The following is a 26,312-nucleotide window of genomic DNA, read 5'->3' as shown; positions in this document are numbered from 1 at the left end:
TATTCTGCTCTACTTGTATGAGATCTACTTTCTTTAGATTCTATATGAGTGAGATTATGCAGTATAATATTTGTCCTTCTTGCCTGGCTTATTTCATTTAACATAATGTCCTCCAGGTTCATCCATGTTGTCACAAATAGCAGGATTTCATTCTTTTTTATTGTAAATAGTATTCCATTGTGTATATATACATTTTTTAAATCCATTGATTTGTTGATGAATGCTTAGGTTGATTCCACATCTTGGCTTTTGTGAATAGTGCTGTGATAAACAGAGTATAGGTATCTCATTGACATACTGATTTTATTTCCTTTGAATATACAGTCATGCATTACTAATGATGGGGATATATTTTGAGAAATGTGTCCTCAGGCAATTTCATCCTTGTGCGAACATCAGTGTACTGACACAAGCCTAAATGGTATAGCCTACTATACACCTAGGCTTAGGGTATAGCCTATTGCTCCTAGGGTACAAACCTATATAGCATGTTACTATACTGAATACTGTTGTAACACAATGAAGGCAGTTATAACACAATGGTAAGAATTTGTGTATCTAAGCATATCTAAACAAAGAAAAAGTACATAAAAATAACAGTATAAAAGTTAAAAGATATCAGTATAAAAGATAAAATAACAGCATAAAAGATAAAAGATATATACCTATATAGAGCAGTTATGGATAGAGCTTACAGGACTAGAAGTTGCTCTGGGTGAGTCAGTGAGTGAGTGGTGAGTGAATGTGAAGGCCTAGGACATTACCATGTACTACTGTAGACTTTATAAACACTGTACACTTAGAAGACTACACTAAATTTACAAAACAATCTTGTTCTTTAATAATAAATTAACCTTAGCTTACTTTAACTTTTTTTACTTTATAAACTTTTAATTTTTTTTAACTTTTTGACTCTTTTGTAATAACAATTAAAACACAAACACATTTTGCAGGTATGCAAAAATTTTTTATATCCCTATTCTATAAGCTTTTTTCTATTTTCATTTTTTTTTAACTCTTTAAACATTTTTGTTAAAAACTTAGACGCAAACACACACATTAGCCTAAGCCTACACAGGGTCAGGATCATCACTATCACTGTCTTCCACCTCCATATCTTGTTCCACTGGAAGGTCTTAGGGTCAGTCACACACATGGAGCTGTCATCTCCTATGATAACAGTGCCTTCTTCTGGAATACCTCCTGAGGACCTGCCTGAGGCTGTTGTACAGTTAACTTTGTTTTAATAAGTAGAAGGACTACACTCTAAAACAAAAAGAAAAAGTATAATATAGTAAATTGTAAACCAGTAACATAGTTGTTTATTATCATTATCAAGTATTATGTATCATACATAATTGTATGTGCTATACTGGCAGTGCAGGTTTGTTTACATCAGCATCGCCACAAACATAGAGTAATGCATTGCACTACCACATTACAACACTACAGTCACTAGGCGATAGGAATTTTTCAACCTTATTATAATCTTATGGGACCACTGTCGTATATGTGGTCTGTCATTGATGGAAATGTTGTTACCTGGTGCATGACTATAAAGCAAGTAGTGAGATTCCTGGATCATATGGTAGTTCTACTTTTAATTTTTGTGAGGAACCTTCATACTGTTGACCATAATGATTGTACTAATTGACATTCCCACCAACGATACATGAGTATCCCTTTCTCCACATCCTCACCATCATTTGTTACTTTTTGTCTTTTTTGATAATAGCTATTCTAACTGGAGTGAGACAATATCTCATTGTCGTTTTGATTTGCCTTTCCATAGTCATAGTGATGTTGAGCATTTTTTCTTTTTTTTTTTTTTTTTTTTTTTTGAGACGAAGTTTTGCTCTTGTTGTCCAGGTTGGAGTGCAATGGCGCCATCTCGGCTCCCCGCAACCTCCGCCTCCCGGGTTCAAGTGATTCTCCTGCCTCAGCCTCCTGAGTAGCTGGGATTACAGGCATGCACCAACACGCCTGGCTAGTTTTGTATTTTTAGTAGAGACAGGGTTTCACCATGTTGGCCAGGCTGGTCTCGAACTCCTGACCTCAGGTGATCCGCCCGCCTTGGCCTCCCAAAGTGCTGGGATTATAGATGTGAGCCACCACGCCCAGCCCTGTTGAGCATTTTTTCATATGCCTATTAACCATTTGCATGTCTTCTTTTAAGAAATGTCTATTCAAGTTTTATGTTCATTATTTAATAAAAAAAAAGTTTTGTTGCTGTTAAATTGTTAGAGTTTCTTATATATTCTGGATATTAACTCTTGTCAGATGCCAAGTTTGCAAATATTTTCTCCCACTCAGTGGGTTGTCCCTTTGCTGTGTTGATTGTTTCCTTTGTTGTGCTGAGCTTTTTAGTTTGATGTACTCCCATTTGTCTATTTTTGCTTTGTTGCTTGTGCTTTTGAGGTCTTACCCAAAAAATCCTTGCCTGGACCAATGTCATGAAGCATTTCCCCTATGTTTTCTTCTAGTCGTTTTATAGTCCTAGATCTTACATTTAAGTCTAGTCCACTTTTAGCTTATTTTTGTGTATGATGAGAGGAGTCTACTCTTATTCTCTTGCATGTGGGTATTCAGTTTTCCAGCACTATTTATTGAAGATATCAACTTATGTTTTCTTCATATACTGTTACATGCCACTAACTTGGGATATACAGAGTTAAGAGATGGCCCTTTCATTTAATTTTCCAGAACCCTGTGTAATACATACTATGTGATAGATATGCATGAGATACTAGGAAAGAACATAGAATGGTCCCTTCTGTGGGGGGCTCATTGGGAGCACTTTCTAGAAAATTCTGAATATTCAAACCCCTTAGAAATTCCAGGAGGGTTATACTTTGTCAATTGTATTCTAAAATGTATAGAGAAAATTAAATACTAAATAAGAAAATAGTCTAAAAAGGATAAGGAAAGAACATATAACATTACCAAATGTAAGAATTTATTAATATTATAAAATCATAAGCATATAATTTTGTCAGTGGAACAGGTTCCAGAAATAGATCCATCTAACTGAAAAAAAACTTAACATTTATTGTTTTTATCCTATTCTCATTTATAATATATTAAATGTTAAAATAGTGACACTTTATATTGATGACTTAAGGGTGAAGTGAGTCTGGTTTAGTCATGCTTTTCTGTTGATGATATAAATTTGCATCAGCACTGCCAGACAGTTTGGCATTATGTTTCAAAAGCCACATGAATTACTGTATATCGTTTACCTCATTATTCCACCCCTGGGAATTTACCTTAAGTAAATACTATGAAAAGAGAAGGAAGCTATATGCTTCAGTCTAGTATTGGAAATACATTTTTAATATTGGGAAAATGAAAACAATTTATTCAACAATATTAAAGTTATAGTCTATTTGTGGAATCTTTTATATGCATAGAAGATAAAATTACATAGTTATGATTGTGTAGCAGCTGGAAAAATGATTTTGGATTGATGACAAAGGAAAATTCAAATTTGCATATGTGCATATGATCGATGACTAGGGAAAAAACAAAGAAAAATGAAATCGGGAGGAGTACAAGGTTCTAGGTAAGGTGGGTTTTCTTTGGGGTTTTTTTGAGACAGAGTCTTGCCCTGTCACCCAAGCTGTAGTGCACTGGCACTATCTCTGCTCACTGCAACTTCCGCCTCTGGATTCAAGCAAGTCTCCCACCACAGCCTCCAGAGTAGCTGGGACTACAGGTGCACACCACCATGCCCGGCTAATTTTTGTATTGTTTGGTAGAAACAGGTTTTCACCCTGTTGGCCAGGCTGGTCTCGAACTCTTGACTTCAAGTGATCTGCCTGCCTTGGCCTTCCAAAATGCTGGAATTACAGGCATGAGCCACTGTGCCCGGCCACAAGGTAAGGTTTTATGTTTTTCTTTTTCTTTCTTCCTTTTAAGAGAAGGGATCTCACTATGTTTCCCAGGCTAGATTCAAGCTTTTGGGCTTAAGCGGTTCTCCTGCCTCGGCCTCCTGAGTAGCTGGGACTGCAGGTGTGCTCCACAGCACCTAGTTTTTTTAAAAAATCAAGATATAATCCACATACCATAAAATTCGCCTTTTTTTTTTTTTTTTTTGAGATAGGGTCTTACTGTGTGCCCAGGCTGGAGTACAGTGATGCAATCTCGACTGACTCGGCTTCGACCTCCTGGGCTCCAGCAATCCTCCTACCTCAGCCTCCCTAGTAGTGGGGACTACAGGCACACACCACCACCCCCAGCTAAGTTTTTGTTGTTTTTTTGTTTGTTAATTTGTTTGTTTATTGAGACGGAGTCTTGCTCGGTCACCAGGCTGGAGTGCAGTGGCGCGATCTCAGCTCACTGCAACCTCCACCTCCTGGGTTCAAGTGATTCCCCTGCCTCAGCCTCCTAAGTAGCTGGGACTACAGGCGTGCACCACCATGCCCAGCTAATTTTTTGTATTTTAGTAGAGACAGGGTTTCGCTATGTTGGTCAGGATGGTCTCTCTCTCCTGACCTCGTGATCTGCCCACCTTGGCCTCCCAAAGTGCTGGGATTACAGGCGTGACCCACCGCACCTGGCCAGTTTTTGGATTTTTTGTAGACACAGGGTTTTGCCATGTTGTCCAGGCTGGTCTGGAACTCCTGAGCTCCAGCAATCTGCCCATGTCAGCCTCCCAAAGTGCTGGAATTACAGCTGTGAGCCATCACACCCAGCCAATTCACCCTTTTAAAGTGCACAGTTCAGTGGTTTTTACAATCATCACTACTATTAAATCTAGAACATTTTTTCACCCCAAAAAGAAGCACCGTACCCCATACAGCCACTCCTTGTTTCTCTCTGCCCCCGCCCTTGACAACTACTAACCTACTTTCTGTCTCTGTGTATTTGCCTGTTCTGGACATTTTATACAGATGGAATAATATATGTGGCCTTTTGCGATTGGCTTTTTTCATTTAACATAATGTTTCTAAGTTTCATCCATGTTATAGCATGTATCAGAAGTGCATCCCTTTTTGTGGATGAATAATACTTGACGATATGGATATATCCCATTCTAAAGTTGACAGACATTTGGATTGTTTTGACTTTTTGACTATTATTAATAATGTTGCTATTAGCATTCATATATAAGTTCTTTTGTGAACATATGCTTTCCGTTCTCTTGGGTATATGCCTACAAGTGGAATTGCTGGGCCATATGGTAACTCTATTTTTAACTTTTTAAGGAACTGCCAGACTATTTTCCAGAATGCCTGCACCATTTTTTGTTCATATTTAAATGTCAATTCATACAATAATATTTGTGTATTTTTTATTTGCAGTCATTGGATTTGTTGAAGAATTGTTTTTAATAGAGCAGTGGAGACTTTTGTCAAATTTTGAATGACTGAGGAGTACAGAAATAAGTAGTGGTTACAGTGAAGAAATAGAAGCTGTAATTAAAGATTTGTTTCCTCTCTTGTTCCACTATCTTGGAGCCTGTGGAGGCCTGCCAGGAACAGGACTCTTAAAGGCAAATATGTCTAGAAGGCTGCTGTCAAAGACCATTTTTGCTGGCTATAAGCAGGGTCTCTGGAACCATTGGGAACCACAGCTCTTCTTAAAATTGAAGGTGTTTATGCTTCACCAGCTCTTGCTATGGTCACTCTTTTAAATTTTTGCCATTCTAATGAGTATGTACTGATATCTAACTGAGATTTTCATTTGTATTTCCTGATGACTAACATGTTGAGTATTTTTTCATGGGCTTTTTGGCTATTCTTTTATCTTCTTCAGGAGTTCACAGACTGCAACCCCCAAGCCAAATCTGGCTCATCACCTATATTTGTAAATAGTTTTATTAGGACGCAGCCACACCCATTCATTTATATATGGTCTATGTGGCTTTTATGCCAAACAGCAGAGTTGAGTAATGAGACCATATGGCATGCAAAGCCTAATATATTAGCTCTCTGGCCTATTCATAGGAAAATGTATCAACCCCCGATACTTTCTGTGGATTGTTTGTTGAAGTTTTTTGCCCATTTAAAAAATAAGCTTATCTTTTTTAGTTTTGAGAGCTTTTTAACATTAGGGCTCTAAGTATTTATTCATTCATTCATTCATTCATTTATATTCCCAGCCTTTGGCTTCTCTTTTTCTTTTCTTTTTTAATAAGTAGAGACTTTGGGCCAAACTTGAGGACTACAACTCAGAAGCATAGATTCAAGTTGCCCTGAATATATACTCCCTTTGTTTAATTTTTTTCTTCTTTTATTTTCATGATTGTGTCTTTTGAAAAACAGAAGTTTTTCTTTCAATGAAATCAGGTTTATCGATCTTACCTTTATTTTGAGCCACCGTGCCCAGCCATCAATCTTACCTTTTATGGTTTATGTTTTTTATAAACTTAGGCCTACCTAAGAAATCTTCCCCTAATCCAAGTTTGCAAAGATTTTCTCCACTGTTTTCCCCTAATATTTTTATAGTTTTGGCTTTTAGTTTTAGGTATAATTCATGTCTGATTAATTTTTGGGTATACTGTAGTGTGAAATAAGATCAGGATTTATTTTTTTCTATAATTGTATCTTCTTGTTCTGTCACTATTTATTGAAAAGATTGCCCTTTCCCACCCCATTAAATTTTGTTTGAATATAATCAATTGATTATATATATGTGAGTCTATTTCTAGACTCCTTTCTGTTTCATTGATCTGTATTTCTTTTTGTTTTTAATGGAATTCTTGTTGCAGATTAGAATTTCTGTCCTTAGGATAGTAACACTGTATTACTGCAGCTTTATTGTAAACCTTGAAATAAGATACTCTGAGCCCTCTAATTTTGTTCTTATTGAAAATTTTTGTCCATTTTAAGTTCTTCACATTTCCTTATAAATATTAGAATCAGCTTGTTAATTTCCATAAAAAATATCTGCTGGGATTTTTGTTGATACTGTACAATATACAGATAAAATTCAGAGAATTAAGTTCTTAGCAATATTGAGTCTTCCAATCCATGAACATGGTATATTTCTCCATTTGTTTAGCTCTTTAATTTTTTTCTACAATCTTTTATACTTAGCATCATGCAGGCTTGCATATACTTTGATTTATCCCAAAGTATTTACGCTCTTCATTAACTCTTGAGAATTTTCTCTATAGACAATGATGTCATCTGTGGATAAAGACAGGTTTACTTCTTTTCTAATCTATATGCCTTTTATTTCTATTTTCTTGCCTTATCACACTAAGATCTCCAGTATATGTTGAATAGAGAACAGATATTCTTCCCTCATTCTTTCTTTTCATAGGAAAGCATTTGGTCTTTCACTTGTTTTTGTTTGTTTGTTTGTTCTGTTTTGTTTTGTTTTGTTTTTAAGAGACAGAGTCTCACTCTGTCACCCAGGCTGGCATGATCATAGCTCACCGCAATTTCAAACTTCTGGACTCAAGCAGTCCTCCTACCTCAGCCTTCTGAGTAAATAAGACTACAGGTGCACGCTAACTGTTTTTTAAAGTTTTTTTGTAGAGACAGGGTTTCGCTATGTTGGCTGGCTGGTCTCAAACTCCTGGCCTCAAGCAATCCTCCTTTCTCAGTCTCTCAAAGTGCTGGAATTAGAGGAGAGCCATCATGTCTGGCATCTTTCACTATTAAATGTGATGTTAGATATAGGTTTTTCATGTTTGTCCTTTATCAATTAGAAAAGTACCAAGTTTTAAGAACACTTTTCCCAGATTTTCTGAGAGATTTTATCATGGGTATTGAACTTTATCAAATGTTTTTCCTGTATGTGTTAGGATAGTCATTTGGATTTTTTTCTTTTGGTCTGTTAATATGGCCTATTTTATTGATTCATTTCTAAAAACAAAACCAGACCATCAGTCTTACGATGAACACAATGAAGTCATATAGTATTAGCCATTTTATGTATTATTGTGATTTAATGTTTCAGTGAGGATGAAATGAAACATTACATTTTTGTTCAGGAGGGATATTAATCTGTAGTATTGTTTGGTTGCATTGTCTTTGATTTAGATGTGTGGGTAATGCTGGCATAAAATGATTTTAGAAGAGTTCCTCCTCTGTTTATTGGAAGAGTTAACGTAGAATTGATTAAATGTCTAGTAGAGTTTACCAGTGGAGTTAACTGGTTTCTGGATTTTTCCTTATGGGGAAGGTTTTTAACTACCACTTTAATTTATATAGTAGATTTCAGGGCTATGTAGGTAATCTTTCTTTTTTTTTTTTTTTTTTGTTGTTGTTTTTAATGTATCCATGATTTTATTGTTTTGGAAATATATTCAAAGAATACCAATTAGGAGAGAAAATAAACTGATTACAATTTATAACAATGGATCTGTATGTGTCAGTGTGTATTAGTGTGAGTATCTGTATGTGTCAGTGTGTATTAGTGTGAGTTTCTGTAGTTGAAATTTGATAATATCCGTGTGCTTCTCTGTTTCAAACTCTTATTACCCTAAGTAGTCATGGGCTCTGGAACATGCTGGCTGTGTTCAAATCCGTGATGTGTCACTTTCTTTTTTTTTTTTTTTTTTTTTTTTTTATTGATCATTCTTGGGTGTTTCTCGCAGAGGGAGATTTGGCAGGGTCATAGGACAATAGTGGAGGGAAGGTCAGCAGATAAACAAGTGAACAAAGGTCTCTGGTTTTCCTAGGCAGAGGACCCTGCGGCCTTCCGCAGTGCTTGTATCCCTGGGTACTTGAGATTAGGGAGTGGTGATGACTCTTAACGAGCATGCTGCCTTCAAGCATCTGTTTAACAAAGCACATCTTGCACCGCCCTTAATCCATTTAACCCTGAGTGGAGACAGCACATGTTTTAGAGAGCACAGGGTTGGGGGTAAGGTCATAGATCAACAGGATCCCAAGGCAGAAGAATTTTTCTTAGTACAGAACAAAATGAAAAGTCTCCCATGTCTACTTCTTTCTACACAGACACAGCAACCATCCGATTTCTCAATCTTTTCCCCACCTTTCCCCCTTTTCTATTCCACAAAACCGCCATCGTCATCATGGCCCGTTCTCAATGAGCTGTTGGGTACACCTCCCAGACGGGGTGGTGGCCGGGCAGAGGAGCTCCTCACTTCACAGTAGGGACGGCAGGGCAGAGGCGCCCCCTCACCTCCTGGACGGGGCGGCTGGCCGGGCAGGGGCCAACCCTCCGCCTCCCTCCCGGACGGGGCGTCTGGCCGGGCAGGGGCCGACCCCCCACCCTCCCGGACGGGGTGGCTGCCGGGCGGAGACGCTCCTTACTTCCCAGATGGGGCGGCTGCCGGGCGGAGGGGCTCCTCACTTCTCAGATGGGGCGGCTGCCGGGCAGAGGGTCTCCTCAGTTCTCAGATGGGGCGGCCGGGCAGACACGCTCCTCACCTCCCAGACGGGGTTGCGGCCGGGCACAGATGCTCCTCACATCCCAGACGGGGCAGCAGGGCAGAGGCGCTCCCCACATCTCAGACGATGGGCGGCCAGGCAGAGACACTCCTCACTTCCTAGATGGGATGGTGGCCGGGAAGAGGCGCTCCTCACTTCCTAGATGGGATGGCGGCTGGGCAGAGACGCTCCTCACTTTCCAGACTGGGCAGCCAGGCAGAGGGGCTCCTCACATCCCAGACGATGGGCAGCCAGGCAGAGACGCTCCTCACTTCCCAGACGGGGTGGCGGCCGGGCAGAGGCTGCAATCTCGGCACTTTGGGAGGCCAAGGCAGGCGGCTGGGAGGTGGAGGTTGTAGCGAGCGGAGATCACACCACTGCACTCCAGCCTGGGCACCATTGAGCACTGAGTGAACGAGACTCCTGCAATCCCGGCACCTCGGGAGGCCGAGGCTGGTGGATCACTCGCGGTTAGGAGCTGGAGACCAGCCCGGCCAACACAGCGAAACCCCATCTCCACCAAAAAAATACGAAAACCAGTCAGGCGTGGCGGCGCGCGCCTGCAATCACAGGCACTCAGCAGGCTGAGGCAGGAGAATCAGGCAGGGAGGTTGCAGTGAGCCCAGATGGCAGCAGTACAGTCCAGCTTCTGCTTGGCATCAGAGGGAGACTGTGGAAAGAGAGGGAGAGGGAGACCGTGGGGAGGGGGAGAGGGAGACGGTGGGGAGGGGGAGAGGGAGATGGTGGGGAGGGGGAGAGGGAGACGGTGGGGAGGGGGAGGGAGAGGGGGAGGGAGAGGGAGAGGGGGAGGGAGAGGGAGAGGGAGATGTGTCACTTTCTAAGTGTTCGAGTTTAGGCCGGTAATCTTTCTTTTTGAGTGAGCATTGGTAGTTTGGTTTTCAAATAATTCATCCATTTCATTGAAGTTGTTGAATTTATTGGCACAGAGTTGTTTATAACATCCCTTTTCTGTCTTTAAACGTCTAAAGCAATTGTGATTATATCTCCTCTTTCATTCCTAATATTAGTAATTTGTTTTCTCATTTTTTTCTGGATCAGGCTGGATAGAAGTTTAACAATTTTATTAATCTTTTCGAGGAGCCAGCATGTGATTTCATGAGACTTCAAAGTATCTTAGACTGCTTGACATTTTTCTACCAGTGACTTGAGTTTAGTTTTTTCTGGTCTTTTCATCCTCTGTGTATTTCATTTTATAGTTACTATTACTCTATATTCAAGTTCATTAATCATCTTGTGCAGTATCTTACCTGCTTCTAACCCCATCAGTCATATTTTCATTTCAAATATTTTCATCTCTAAAAGTTACATTTCCTTTTTTAATGTACATTTTCTTTTTTTCTTTGCAGTCACATTTTCTTTCACATCCTTAAGCATTAGGAGCATCTATATGATAGCGGTTTTAAGGTCCCATCAATTTTATCACCCATCATTTGGTGTCTGTTTCTATTGATTAATTGCTCTGTGGTTATAGGGCATGTTTTCCTACTTCTATTAAATTTTTATTGAATACTGAACATTGTAAATTTTATAAATTGTGCACTTTATTTTTTTTTCCCCCTTTAATGAGTGTTGTCTGCCAGGCACGTTGGCTCATGCCTGTAATCCTAGCACTTTGGGAGGCCAAGGCAGCTGGATCACTTGAGGCCAGGAGTTTGAAACCAGCCTGGCCAACATGGCAAAACTCCATCTCTACAAAAAATACAAAAATTAGCTGGACATGGTGGCACGTGCCTGTAATCCCAGCTACTAGGGAGGCTGAGAAGGCTGAGGCAGGAGAATCACTTGAACCTGGGAGGCAGAGGTTGCAGTGGGCCGAGATCATGCCACTGCACTCCAGCCTGGGTGATGGAGTGAGACCCTGTCTCAAAAAATAAATAAATAAATAAATAAATAAATAAATAAATAAATAAAGAGTGTTGGATGCTTACAGGCAATTTAGGAAGACTTCTCAGTACTAAATACATGAGCTGCCAGATTGAAAAAGCCTCCTGTGGGCCAGGCGCTGTGGCTGACGCCTGTAATCCCAGCACTTTGGGAGGCCAAGGCGGGCGGATCACCAGGTCAGGAGTTCGAGATCAGCCTGCCCAATATAGTGAAACCTCTTCTGTACTAAAAATACAAAAATTAGCTGGGTGTGATGGTGGGCGTCTATAATCCTAGCTACTCAGGATACTAAGGCAGGAGAATCGCTTGAAGCCAGGAGGCAGAGGTTGCAGTGAGCGGAGATTGTGCCATTGCACTACTCCAGCCTGGGTGACAGAGTGAGACTCCATCTCAAAAAACAAAAAAAAAAGAAAGAAAGAAAGAAAAAGTCTCCTGTGGAACTCGTTTGGATCCTGATTCATAGAAACCAATTGTAAAAAATCTGAAACAATCAGGGAAATTAGAATGTTGACTCAATTTTTGATAATTTTGAAGAATTGTTATTAATTTTTTAAAGGTGATAATGGTATGGTGTATACATTTTTTTAATAAGTCCTCATATTATTAAAACTATATTTACAGAAATGGCATGATATCTGGAACTTGGTTCACAATAATCCAGTAACAAAGCAGGGCTTGGAAAAGGTATAAATGAAACATGATTAGCCAGATGTGGATAATTGTTGAAGCTGGATAATAAGTACCTGTAGTCGTTATTTATTTTTTTCTAATTTTATATGTTTTAAATTTTTCATAATAAAAAGCTTAGAAATTTTTTTTTTTTTTTTTTTTTTTTTTGAGACAGGGTCTTGCTCTGTAGCCCAGCCCAGGCTGGAGTGCGGTGGTGTGATCTAAGCTCATTGCAACCTCTGCTTCCCAGGTTCAAGTGATTCTCCTGCCTCAGCCTCCCAAGTAGCTAGGATTACAGGCATGTACCACCACATCCAGCTAATTTTTTTTTTGTATTTTTTTTTTTTAAGTAGAGACAGGGTTTCACCTTGTTGGCCAGGCTGGTTTCAAACTCCTGGCTTGAAGTGATCCACCTGCCTCGCCTCTCAAAGTGCTAGGATTACAGGCGTGAGCCACCGCACCCATCCACAGAAACATTTTTCTTGATATCAATTTTTTTTTTTTTTACAAAAGGAAAGTGTCCATTAAGTACAACATAGTGGTTATATCATTGTGACATTTTAGAACACTGAAAACAAAAACAAGATTCTATAAACTTCCAGAGAACAGGAGAAACAGTCACATACAAAGAATTAAGTAGAGTGGCTTCAAACTTCTCAATAGCCACATTAGCGTCCAGAAGACAATTCAATAATGCCTCCAGAATGTTGAATGAAAATGGCCTAGAATTCTGTCTCTCTAGGCAAACTATCTAATGTAAGAGTAGAATGAAGTTTTTGTATATACAAAGTCTCAAAAATTTGTACCTCTCCCACACTCTTCCTGACAAAGCAGCTGAGGGACTTTCTCTGCCAAAATGAGGGAGTAAACTTAAAAAGAAGACAAGGTGGGATATTGCAAACAAGGGATACAACACAGGAGGGAGCCGAAGAGAATCCCTTGATTTGAGGTGAAGCAGCTGTACACAAGGCATAGATGGCAGCTATTCCAAATTGGAGTATGTGCTAAGGCTCTGGGAGAGATTTCTCAAAAAAAAAAAGTTACAAAACACCTATTGTGTCTGAAAATCTTAAGAGGAGAATTCGATAACTGGCAAAAAGTTCAGAATTGAATTAACAATAAGAACAATAAAAACACAAAGCAAATGTTAGCATGCACCTACAGTCCCAGCTACTCAGGAAGCTGAGGCAGTAGAATCACTTGAGCCCAGGAGTTCACGTTCAGCCTGAGCAACATGGCAAGACCTGATCTCTAAAAAGAAAAAAAAAATTTTTTTTAACTAAGCAAATGAGAAAACAAGACAGCATTTTGGGAAAATGTTGTGCAGGAAAGGAAAAGTAATCAGTACTTCTAATTGTTCAGCTATAAATGGAATACATGTTCATACTATAATTGTAGTTAGATCAATAATCAGTGTTTACTATATTGGCACATTGGGAGGATGGAGGAAACAAGTGGATGTGGGAGAGAGCTAAATTCTTATCTCCTGTATTAGGAAGTCGAAAGGTAATGCCTGGAAACTAGAAGAAGTATAGACATAATCATGTTATTTGGAGCTATAGAGGTAAATACCACAGGAATCAGGTATAGAAATTGAAAGTGGCCGCCTGTGAGGAAAGAGAAATGGTGTCTATGTAAGGGACTTGTTTTATGTAACAAAATTATCGAACTGTTTGAATCTAAATGTGCATGTGTTATATTAATTTTGATACTTTAAAAAGAAAAACATGCAGTGAATGATGGAGCTTGAATTCTTGTTATACCACTGCTTTGCTGTCCCCAAGGACAGTATTGAGTTGACTAACCATGGGATCTCTCCTGAAAAGAGGGGTAAGTGTAGCCAGTAAGGAGCTGATAGAATGGAGATGAAGGAAGAAAGGTGGCTTTACATTGTTGCTCTGAAGGGGAAGATCAGGTTTGGTCAGACTGGGGAGTGAGGGACTGCAAAGAAGGCAGATATAGTTCATTACAATCAAGCTGATTGAGAGAGGAAGCTTTATTGTATTCCATTATTAGTATAGATCAGATGTCAAAAAAAATAAATGAGTCAAGCAGACTGGCTGTAAAAGAAATCAACTGCCAAAAATATATTCAGACTTTTGAAAAGTATCAAAAGTATCAAACTTATGCTATTATATAAGCATGTAACATAATATATACACATATATAAATATACACACATATAAATATACACACATATATCTTATATACACACATATAAGGTATATGTGTGTATATATACATATATAAGATATTTATGTATATATACACATAAACATACGATTATTTTAAGTTTGAAATTGGGAAACAGGAATACTTAACTATAGCTTTTTTCTTTTGAAATCATTCATTTGATCTGGCTAGAAATGTGATACGTTTACTTCTATGCTAAGTTAGTACCAAGTATTAAATATATGATGGGCATTACATCATTCATTTTTAAACCCTTTAATTATAAGATTTAGTTTTTGTTCAGTTTCATAACAAATCGTAACCATTCACAAACATGAGTATCTCCAAACAAAGGTAGAATCTTGGCAAAATAGTTTTGATAGTTAGACATTTGTAAAATTTGTAAAATTTAAGACATTTGTAAAATTTAAGATTTCAACATCACAGTTAATCCTAAATATTGTACTGTACTTTATTAACCTCCATATGTTACACTTCCAGTATAAATTGAGAAAGGTAAGTTGAATAGTGTTAGTTTTCATAAAGCTTGAAACCAAAAAAAATCTTTTTGGGTTATCAGTCTTTAGCTCTACAATTTTAGGAATGTATTTCATGCCATCAGTTTCATTTCTGGAAATCCTGTTTCAGCATGGAAAAATACAAAAAAGTAGGACAGATAGTTCCTTGCCAGTAAAACTTTCCAGTGATACAGTCATCAAGTAATGAGCAAATTGAATGAAATATGGTTCCTTGTTAATGCCCTTGCAGATAAGCCATCAGATTTTTTACATAGGCAGTAATGTCAGTTAAAATGGCCCTGTATTTGACCAGTCTGTGCTAGTGATCTGAGGCTGGGATTTGTCCTTGGACAACATAAACCAGGAGACTTCTTTAAACTCAAGCTCAAAAACATTTTTTAGCACCATAACTCATACTAAGTCACCTAATATCCATGTACTAATGATAGGCTACATACTGCTTATCCAGTTTTTCAGGGGTGTTGTCGTTGTTGTGGTCGTTGCTGTTGTTATTTAAGACGGGGTCTTGCTCTGTTGCCCAAGCTGGAATGAAGTGGTTAGATCATGACTCACTGCAGCCTTGACCTCCTGGGCTCAAGTGATCCTCCCACCACAGCCTTCCTAGTAGCTGGGACTAACAGGTGCACACCACGACACCTGGCTAATTTTTGTATTTTTTTGTAGAGACAAGGTCTTGAGATGTTGCCCAAGCTGGTCTTGAACTCTGGGCTTAAGCAGTCCTCCTGTCTCTGCCTCTCAAAATGCTGGAATTATTTGTGTGAACCACTGCGCCTGGCCTGCTTTCCAGTTAGCAAGCAAAATATTGACCAAGGGAATTTTTTTATTTCATTTTATTTTATTTTATTTTTTGAGACAGAGTCTTACTCTGTCATCCAGGCTGGAGCGCAGTGGCACGATCTCAGCTCACTCCGCCCCAGGTTCAAGCAATTCTCCTGCCTCAGCCTCCCAAGTAGCTGGGATTACAGGCGTCTGTCACCACGCCCAGCTAATTTTTGTATTTTTAGCAGAGGCAGAGTTTCACCATGTTGGCCAGGCTGGTCTCGAGCTCCTGACCTCAAGTGATCTGCCCACCTCGGCCTCCCAAAGTGCTGGGACTACAGGCGTGAGCCACCGCGCCTGGCAGGAATTTAATTCATATGTTAATTATGTGTGTGTGTGTGTGTATGTGTGTGTGGTTTGACTTTTAGCCTTGTAGACAAAGTAAATAAGACAGTAAATAGCTTTATGGTTATCTGTCTTTGCAAAGTGTTGCCACCTTGGATTTAGATCTTGAAACAAGTTTATTGTCAACAAAGACCATTTCAGGATCATCATCCTTTGTCATCAGTCTTTAGTAAAGTTTTCAAAACTTTTTTCAGTTCAGAGAGCTGTATTTCCTTGGATATGTTTGTCATGAGCATCACATCCAAAAATTTTTCCCTTACATAAAAGTTCTCATTGATACTTTAAATGGATACAACTCTTGGAAAGTTATTTTTAATCTGTGTTCTCATCTCATCTCTCTCTCAGAAGAATGCCACAAATTATTTAACATTTTCACTCAATTCACCTTTTAAGTTTGTAGCCATACCACTAACATGCTGAATAACTAATTTTGGTTAGATGTGTACATGCAAATCATGCTATTACACCCAAATTCTGCTGCATTCACTAAACATTCTTTTATAAATTTTACCATTGATAAGAGACTTTGACACCCTAAAGCTTTTAATCTTAATATGTAACTGCATTTCACAGGTATACCACTCATTATTTACTTAAAAAAAAAACAGTTTAAATGTGTACTTTCTGTTTATTCAGTTTTCATTATTTGTCTGTTCTACAGGCCCATCATAATTCTTACTAGAGTTTGTTTCCTGATGCTATCTTTTGACACAGTCATATCTTGTTTGTATATTTTACCATTAGAAATATTCTTGTTGAAGTCAAAATAAAATATAAAGACAAATCTCCAAATTTAAAGCATTTTATTTGGGAAGCAAGAATTGCAATTCAGGACATAGGTAGGTGGTGGTCTTCAGTATGTTCAAAGAACAAAGAGAAGGTTGGGAGTTTTATTTGAAAGAAAAATTTGGGGGAAAGGACTTCCTATTCAATAAGTGGTACTGGGATAACTGGCTAGCTATATGCGGAAGATTGAAACTGGACCCCTTACTTACACCATATACAAAAATCAACTCAAGATGGACTGAAGACCTCAATGTAAAACCTAAAACTGTAAAGACCCTGGAACCTAGGAAATGCCATTTTCGATATAAGAACTGGCAAGATTTCATGATGAAAACAACAAAAGCAATTGCAACAAAAGCAAAAATTGACAACTGGGACAATTAATCTAAAGAGCTTTTGCACAGCAAAAGAAACTATCAACAGAGGCAACCTACAGAATAGGAGAAAATATTTCCAAGCTATACATCTGACAAAGGTCTAATATCCAGAATCTATAAGGAACTTAAAGAAATGTACAAGCAAAAAATAATCCCATTAAAAAGTGGGCAAAGGACATGAACAGACACTTTTCAAAAGAAGACATACATGCGGCCAACAAACGTGAAAAAATGCCCAATATCACTAATCATTAGGGAAGTAAAAATCAAAACCACAGTGAGAATGGCTTACACCAGTCAGAATGGCTATTATTAAAAAGTCAAAAAATAACATTTGCTGACAAGATTGCAGAGAAAAGCGAATGCTTATACACTGCTGGTGGGAGCATAAATCAGTTCAACCGTTCTGGAAAGCAGTGTGGCCATTCGTCGAAGATCTAAAAACAGAACTACGATTTGACCCAGCAGTCCCACTACTGAGTATTGTAAGAATTTGCCAGTAAAGTGATCTGGACCTGAAGATTTCTTTTTCAGAAGGTTTTAGCTAAAAATTAAATTTAAAAAATAATTATAGCTTTAAATAATTATACTTTTGGGGTACATACCCAAAGGACTATAAATTGTTCTACCACAAAGACACATGCACATGTTATGTTCATTGCAGCACTATTCACAATAGCAAAAACATAGAATCAAGCTGAGTGTCCATCAATGGTAGACCGTTAAGAAAATGTGGTACGTATACACTATGGAAAACTATGCAGCCATAAAAAAGAATGAGATCATGTCCTTTGCAGGACATGGATGGAACTGGAGGCCATTATCCCTAGCAAACTAACACAGGAACAGAAAACCAAGCACCACACGTTCTCGCTTACAAGTGGGAGCTAAATAATGAGAACAGGTGAACAGAAATAGAGGAACGATAGACACTGGGACCTACTTGAAGGAGGAGAGTGGGAAGAGGGAGAGGTTCAGAACAAAAAACCTGTTGGGTACTGTGCTTAGTACCTGGGTAATGAAATAATCTGTACACCAGACCCCCACGTCATGAGTTTACCTATATAACAAATCTGCACATGTACCCCTGAACCTAAAATTAAAATTTTTTAAAAAAAAGAAAAACTGTACGTATTGTGTGCCAAAAAAGCTTATTGGCACTAGAGAAGCTTTGGGGAGCTGGCAAGCTCTTTTTGATGAGTGACCCTCTCATTGGTAGGTGAAACTGCTCTGAGGGTTACAGCAGGCCATTTCTGCATCCAGGCTTGCAGAGAATTGCATTCTTGGAGCAATCTATATACCCTGAGCCCTTTTTTCCCCTGGCCCCTCAACTGATTTAGTTGGATATGATAAGAAGGACCCAATTTGTATAATGAACTTTCACATTCTCTTCCACAAACAAATATGCTTTTTTCTTTTGTTTGTTTTGAAATTAATGTCTCTTGTTCTCTTTCATGAACACAAATATTTCACTTTCCTTTTGATTCTACTGTAAGAAAGACAGCAGCCTATAGCACCCATAGATATTAAGGAAATACTGTGAACAACTCTACACATATTAATTTGTCAACTTAGATGAAATGAGCCAATTCTTTAAAAACTGTAAACTACCAAAACTCACTCAAGATCAAATAGATAACCTGAATAAAGTGATAATTATTTTTAAATTTAATTTTTAGCTTAAAACCTTCTGAAAAAGAAATTTCCAGGCCCAGATCACTTTACTGTCAAATTCTTCCAAACATAAAGAAGAAATAACACCAATAACACAGCCTCTTCCAGAAAACAGAAAAGGAGAAAACAGTTATTTTAAGGCCTGCATCACCTTAATACCAAAACCAGAGGGCAATATAAGAAAAGTATAAAACAATATCCTTAATGAACCTAGACTTAAAATTTTTCAACGCAATTTTAGTAAATTGAGCCAGGCATGGTGGCGTGTGCCCATAATTTCAGCTACTCAGGAAGCTGAGGTGGGAGAATCACTTAAGGCCAGCAGTTTGAGACCAGCCTGGGAAACAGAGCAAGACCCCTAAAATATATAAAATATATATTAAAATATATATATAAATATATATAAAATAAATATATAAAATAAAATTAGCTTGATGTGGTGGTGCACACCAGTAATCCCAGCTACTTTGGAGGCTGAGACAGGAGGATCACTTGAGCCCAGGAGTTCAAGGTTACAGTGAGCTATGATCACACCACTGCACTCCAGCCTGGGTGACAGAGCAAGACCGTGTCTCTAAATTAAAAAAATAATAAGCATTGTTAAATAGTTGACTTTTTAAAAAATGCTGCATTGACCAACATGATTGTGAAAATTATACTTACTAATTTGCTCTCTCTGATACTGATAGATGTTGTAGATATAGTAGATAATTGTAGGCAACTTATTGTTAAAGCGAACCTTGAGTCATTGCTAGAAGACTGATGAGTGTCCTTAAGGTTGTTCTCTTACGGATGTGAGAAGCATATGGTACATTCTTGGTATATGTGGATGGCGTGGGCTTTGGAAGAGGGGTGATATATTTAAGTGATAGAATGATGGTCTAGAGATAGCACCAGAAAGGCAAAAGTTAACTCCCTTTAGCCTGGCAAGTGTAGGTGGTTTCTATTGGAAGAGACTTTGAGGAAATGGGGACATTTAAAGAAAAAAATGTTTCATTAAAGTGGTAAAGTAATTTGTATAAAGTAGAAATTCTACAGGACTCAATGAAGGGATTGGCAGAGGAGTGAGCACCAGGATGAATCATGATTGGGGAGGCGAATGATTGAGGTGGACAGGAATGAAGATCTGGGAGCTAAATGCAACAGGAGGGTTAAAGTAGATGGTCTCTTGGACGGCTAGGAATTGACAGAACATTCTTCTGTTTTATACCGTCAAAGTTTGACCAATACTTTTCTCTCTGCTTCTAATGTTCTACTTCCATCCCCCTCAGCTTTTTCTGCCTCATTCATATTTAAGATTCTAAGCTCAAATGTTTGTATTTCACTCCTGGAAATCATCCCTGGCACTCCTTCCTCACCTTTTCCCCAGCCTCAGACCCCTTCTTAGCATTCCCATACCACCTAGTACACATCCTTATCTTAAAACTTACTATTTTATATTAAAATTACTTTTTTGTTAATTGTTTATTTATCAGTAGAAACTATTTCTTAGCCCACATATTCATGTTTCATAGTTCAGGAACACAAATCAGTGACAAACTTCTACGTAATTTAGCCCAAAGAAATTCTTTGTATTTCAAAATCACTTTGTATTCCGAAAGATATCAGCCTTCTTCATCTCCTCACAATCTTTCATGGAATCATAATTTCTGAAGAAATCTGTGTGTGCCTTCTTTCTTGGTTTAGCCACAGCAAACAGAGAGAGATCTGTAACCCCCAGGGATACAGCAAATGTTCCAACAATATGAAATTGCAACCATATCTAAGGTTTTGCCAAAGCACTAGAAGCCGTAGTCATTGTACTTGATAGGTATGTCACCACTGCCCTTCCTGGCCAATAGAGAAATGGAAAAATTACTTTTTTTTTTTTTAACTTCCTCTACAAAATACTATGATCCTCTGAGGCAGAGGGTGTTTTTGTTGGGGAGGAGGGGTTTTTTTTTTTTGAAACAGAGTCTTGCTCTGTTGCCCAGGCTGTAGTACAGTGGCACAATCATAGCTCACTGCAGCCTCAATATCCGGGGCTCAAGCAGTCCTCCTGCCTCAGCCTAGCGAGTAGCTAGGACTTCAAGGTGCATGCCACCATGCCCAGCTAATTTTTTTTTTTAATTTTTTGTAGTGACAGGGTCTCACTATGTTGCCCAGGCCAGTCTCAAATTCCTGGGCTCAAGCAATCCTCCTACCCCTGCCTCCCAAAGTGCTGGGATTACAGTGTGAGTCCCTGTTTTAGTCCTCTCTTTTCCTCAGGGAGGTAGCACAGAGCCTGGCACAGAGCTGGTATCAACAAGTATTTGTTTAACTAAACAAAGGAGTTAGGCCACTGTGTTTTGATTGTAAGATGGGCGTGGCAAATGTCTGGACTTTCTCTGACTCTTTATTCAAGGGCCAATGGCAGTACAGGCCTATGAGTTAAAGCAAACTCTGTGGCCAGTCAGCAGCTCATTGTTAAGGCCAGGAACACTACCTTTATCCTCAGTGTCTCCTTTGTTTCTAGAATGCAGAGGCAGTCTTTGGCAAGTGATGAATGGTAAGGGAACACTTCCTGACATTTATGTTTGAGCAACCAGGATTTTATGTGATGCTGTTAGAGTGATCACTGCACAGAGTATTCATCCCACCGCATTGCTGTCATTTGTCTTTGTACAAAGATCTTCATGATGAATAGATTTGAAGGACTTTATATTATGGTTCATGAACAGAATTCTCATCAAGACCCAGGCATGTTTTATTGAGTTTGTGCCTTGGCAGTTCTTCTGGATAAAATATTTCATTGACCTTCCCAGAGACATCGTAAAACATCTAACTGCAGTTTTTCATTTTTGTGTTAGGGCATTCATTATTTGACGGTCTTTGGGTGCTTAAACAATTCCTTCTGCTTTCTTTGTCATTGAAACTGAACTTTCAGCGCTACTATTCTTTTCCTTTGGAGTATATCCTTCACTTTCTTCCTTAAGGTTTTGCTTCAGAACTCCATTTTATTTTTCATTCCTCCATTAGGCGTTTCTCCATTGGGCTTTTCAGAGGACTAAAGAGTCTTTTCACAAAGAACTTGAACTCACAAGAAGGAGATGATAAGGAAACTTAAAGTAATTACCTTTTCATCTTAGTTGTCCTCGCTCCTCACCCCTCTTCATCTCCAGCATAGAACTAGGACCTTATTTTTCCCAAGCAACTAATAATGAGAATGCAGAAAATGTTATGTCCTTCTTTTATTCATCAGACCATTAGCATTATTAGGCATATTAGACTTGCATACTATTTATACACACACTATGCTAAGTAGTCGATAGAAAAATGAAGAAGATAGCCAGTGCTTCAAGGAATGCATAATCTAATCAGGATGATGAATGAAAGGTCGCAAGTACCTTCTCCAAGTCTTTGCTTTAAAAAAAAAGAATCTTCGAATTAGGGTAATATACTTTCCTGATGGCCTTGTATAATCACATTATCTTCTCTATATGAGGAACTTAGCACAGTTACTGGCCTGTAGTAAAAGGTTCAGTAAATGGTGATTATGCTAATGGATAGATACAGATTAAGTAGAAACATGAAGAAGGCAGTGGACATGGCATCTCTACTTAGACGTAAAGAAGGAATACTGGGGGAAATTGTATATACAAAGGCATAAAGCAATGAAATATAAGGTACATTTAGAGAACCATAAGTAATTGGTCTATTGGAACAGAGGGATGAAGGAAGGAAGCTTAGTAAGAGATGAGGCTTCCAAGGTAGGCAGGAATTTAGATAATTAATGGGGGACATTAATCTTATAAGGAATGGGGGACATTCCTTACAATCCTGTAAGGAATGGGGGACATTCCTTACAATCCTGTAAGGAATGGGGGACATTCCTTACAATCCTGTAAGGAATGGGGGACATTCCTTACAATCCTGTAAGGAATGGGGGACATTCCTTACAATCCTGTAAGGAATGGGGGACATTCCTTACAATCCTGTAAGGAATGGGGGACATTCCTTACAATCCTGTAAGGAATGGGGGACATTCCTTACAATCCTGTAAGGAATGGGGGACATTCCTTACAATCCTGTAAGGAATGGGGGACATTCCTTACAATCCTGTAAGGAATGGGGGACATTCCTTACAATCCTGTAAGGAATGGGGGACATTCCTTACAATCCTGTAAGGAATGGGGGACATTCCTTACAATCCTGTAAGGAATGGGGGACATTCCTTACAATCCTGTAAGGAATGGGGGACATTCCTTACAATCCTGTAAGGAATGGGGGACATTCCTTACAATCCTGTAAGGAATGGGGGACATTCCTTACAATCCTGTAAGGAATGGGGGACATTCCTTACAATCCTGTAAGGAATGGGGGACATTCCTTACAATCCTGTAAGGAATGGGGGACATTCCTTACAATCCTGTAAGGAATGGGGGACATTCCTTACAATCCTGTAAGGAATGGGGGACATTCCTTACAATCCTGTAAGGAATGGGGGACATTCCTTACAATCCTGTAAGGAATGGGGGACATTCCTTACAATCCTGTAAGGAATGGGGGACATTCCTTACAATCCTGTAAGGAATGGGGGACATTCCTTACAATCCTGTAAGGAATGGGGGACATTCCTTACAATCCTGTAAGGAATGGGGGACATTCCTTACAATCCTGTAAGCAATGGGGGACATTCCTTACAATCCTGTAAGCAATGGGGGACATTCCTTACAATCCTGTAAGCAATGGGGGACATTCCTTACAATCCTGTAAGGAATGGGGGACATTCCTTACAATCCTGTAAGCAATGGGGGACATTCCTTACAATCCTGTAAGGAATGGGGGACATTAATTAATATTAAGCAGGGGAGTCTTAAAATTAGTTAATCAATGCTAAAGAAAATTTCTCATATACTACCTGTCTCTCTTAGGTCTCACTTGCCCTGGAACCTCTGTCAGAAACTTATGACAGCTACCATCCACTTCCTACCACTGACATGACAGAAAATGTGCTTTTATCTAAGCAGGGATTCAGAGAGAATACTGAACCCAGCAGTACCCAGTTTCAGGTTCCATCAAGGCCTCGTGACATACATACCATCAAAATTGATGGAAAAGAGTTAGCAGCCAACAGCAGTAGATCAACCACTCCGAGGTAATTACCATACCTAATACCAGTCAATCTGTCAGTTAACTGCACTGTAGTTGTGATTTCTGTCTTTCATTTATGGTTAAGTAAAAGATTAACAGCAGAGAGAGGCACAGTCCTCATTTAGCAGATAACTGTGAAGCACCCACTCTGGTCCTGGTTTGATACTAGGTGCTGGGCCTAGAAATAAGTAAGACATGATTTCTGTTTTCCAGGACTACTCACAATCTAGCGGAGAAGCCAACATACAGATAAATGACTAAATGATATCCAGATGCAGGACAGATGTTCATGAGGGAAAAGAGGGACAGGGAGCTATTCTGTGAAACAGAATGGAATAAGAATCAGGTTTTTGTTTTAAGTAATTATTTATGAAGCATTTGCTTTGTGTCAGGCTCTGCTGAGCTCTTCGTTTTATTGTCTCATTTAAGCTATGACTCCCTCACTGTAGGTAAAGCATCTATTATTTCTATAATTTGGGGGATGAAAAAGAGATTTACAAAGTTGTATTGCAAATAAGTCACCCTTTTTGAGGTCCAAACTACCTTGCCAAAACCACTGGTCTACTTTTTGTCTCTGACAAAATAGAATATTACCATAATAGATTATATATTGCTGATGTTCTCCTTTTTTAAAAAAACAGGGGAAAAGACCATGTATACTTTGCAGAGAACCCTGATACAATAAAGGATTCTTCCTTTGGACCACAGCACCGTCTTAATTCAGGACAGAGTTTAGAGTCTGTAACTCTGAAAGGCAGAGCTCCACGGAAGCAGATGTCCCTTCTGAACAGTTCTGAATTCCAGCCTCAAATTAGAACAGTTGCCAAGAGTCACAGTGACTCATGCATTCTTTCTTCAAACAACCTCCCTACCAAGGATCTTCTTTCAGGTATGTATGTATTTGTGAACTGAGTCAGACTAAACTACGTTTATTGGGATTGCTCTGCTTGTTAGCCAGCCTACAAAGAGAACCAAGACTCTTGTTTGAACTAAGTCAAATAAAAACAGGCAGTCTTGCTAGAGTCCAGCATCTCACACCATTTAAAGACAGCCGTATTGAACCACCAAGGTATTTCTGAATAATTACTCAGTGCTTATAATTGTAAGTTTGGGGAAGCAATCGTTTAAAAGGAATTGGATATGAGGGGAAAACCTTTATCATAGGAAAGGATTAGTCCTTATTTTGTCCCAAATAATTCAAGGCAGGTAAGGTTTTTGTCTCGTGATCAGCATTTATTTATCCCACTGTATGGAGACTAGTATAAAATCCATTTCACATTCTGAAAACTCTTAGTCTTAGTGAGAACATTCAGTACACAGCTGTTGATCTTAATCCTGGGAATTAAATAATGACTGTGGCCAAATAGAAGAAGAAAGGAGACAGTTTACCCTTATAAGGGCTTAGACAGAAATAAAAAAGCAAACAGGAACAGAATTAGATTACTTCATGTTAAGGAGTGGTATAATAAAAGCAATTGACTTACATTACACTGTAATGGTCAACCATGTATCTCTTTGACCTCAAGATCATAACAGGAATTTGTCTACATCCCTACAAGTAAAATTTCCAAAATTAAAATATCTGTAGCATCAGAAAAGTCTTTTAAATAACTATTTGGGTACATAATTTACATTCTTAAGGACATTTTGTAAAAGAACAAAAACATTTTGTTTATAGTTTTTCAACTGAATTGTCTTAGATGCCCTACTTTAAAAAATACGCAGGCCGGGCACGGTGGCTCACGCGTGTAATCCCAACACTTTGGGAGGCTGAGGCGGGCAGATCACTTGAGGTCAGGAGTTCAAAACTAGCCTGGCCAACGTGGTGAAACCCTGTCTCTACTAAAAATACAAAAAATTAGCCGGGTGTGGTGGTAGGTGCCTGTAGTCCCAACTACTCAGGAGGCTGAGGCAGGAGAATCGCTTGAACTCAGGAGGCAGAGGTTGCAGAGATCCAAGATCGTACCACTGCACTCCAGCCTGGGCAACAGAGCGAGACTCTGTCTCAAAAAGAAAAAAAAGAAAAAAAATATATATATATATATATATATTCCAAAAAAAAGTATATATATATATATATACACTCCAAGATTATAAACTATTAATTTTAGTCTTTAATGCAAAGACTACATTAACAAGAAGGAAAATTGACCCAATGTACTCAGCACTTGTCAGCTCACTTGTGTAGACTTGAGCACCAGACTTTAGGAAAGATATTTGTTGACTCAATAAGCAGTTATCTATTCAGCACTACCAAATGTCTGGCACTCTTCTAGGTATCAGGGCTACAGTAGTTAAATATATATATATATAAACTCCTGCTGTATGGATTTTATATTGATTGGAAGACAAATGATAGACTAAATAAATAACTGTGTGTTACTTGGTGATCATGGCAATGGCAATATATGAAGCCAGGAAGGTGAGAGAAGGGGATGTTAGTTTTACATAGGTTGGCAAAGGAAGACCTCATTAAGAAGATAACATTAAGCTACTCAGGAGGCTGAGGTGAGAGGATCACTTGAGCCTAGGAGTTCGAGTCCAGCCTGGACAACATAGCAAGA

General features: G+C 38.7%; 1 protein-coding gene across 6 annotated transcripts in view; it reads left to right on the top strand.

The window, feature by feature from the left end:
- C2CD3 (C2 domain containing 3 centriole elongation regulator) overlaps positions 1-26,312 on the top strand; it is a 159,139-nt gene that overhangs the window by 10,558 nt on the left and 122,269 nt on the right. For all 6 annotated transcript variants that reach the window (XM_019036804.4, XM_055356775.2, XM_019036805.4 and 3 more), the window contains 2 exons: positions 23,529-23,752; positions 24,390-24,637. In XM_019036804.4, the coding sequence (XP_018892349.4) occupies positions 23,529-23,752; positions 24,390-24,637 (472 nt within the window). The remainder of the gene's footprint in view (positions 1-23,528; positions 23,753-24,389; positions 24,638-26,312) is intronic.

This window comes from Gorilla gorilla, chromosome 9 (genome assembly GCF_029281585.2).
Source record: "Gorilla gorilla gorilla isolate KB3781 chromosome 9, NHGRI_mGorGor1-v2.1_pri, whole genome shotgun sequence".
In the NCBI taxonomy this organism is placed as follows: domain Eukaryota; kingdom Metazoa; phylum Chordata; class Mammalia; order Primates; family Hominidae; genus Gorilla; species Gorilla gorilla.
The sequence above is the reverse complement of the archived record's forward strand: the minus strand, read 5'-3'. Positions and strand labels throughout refer to the sequence as shown.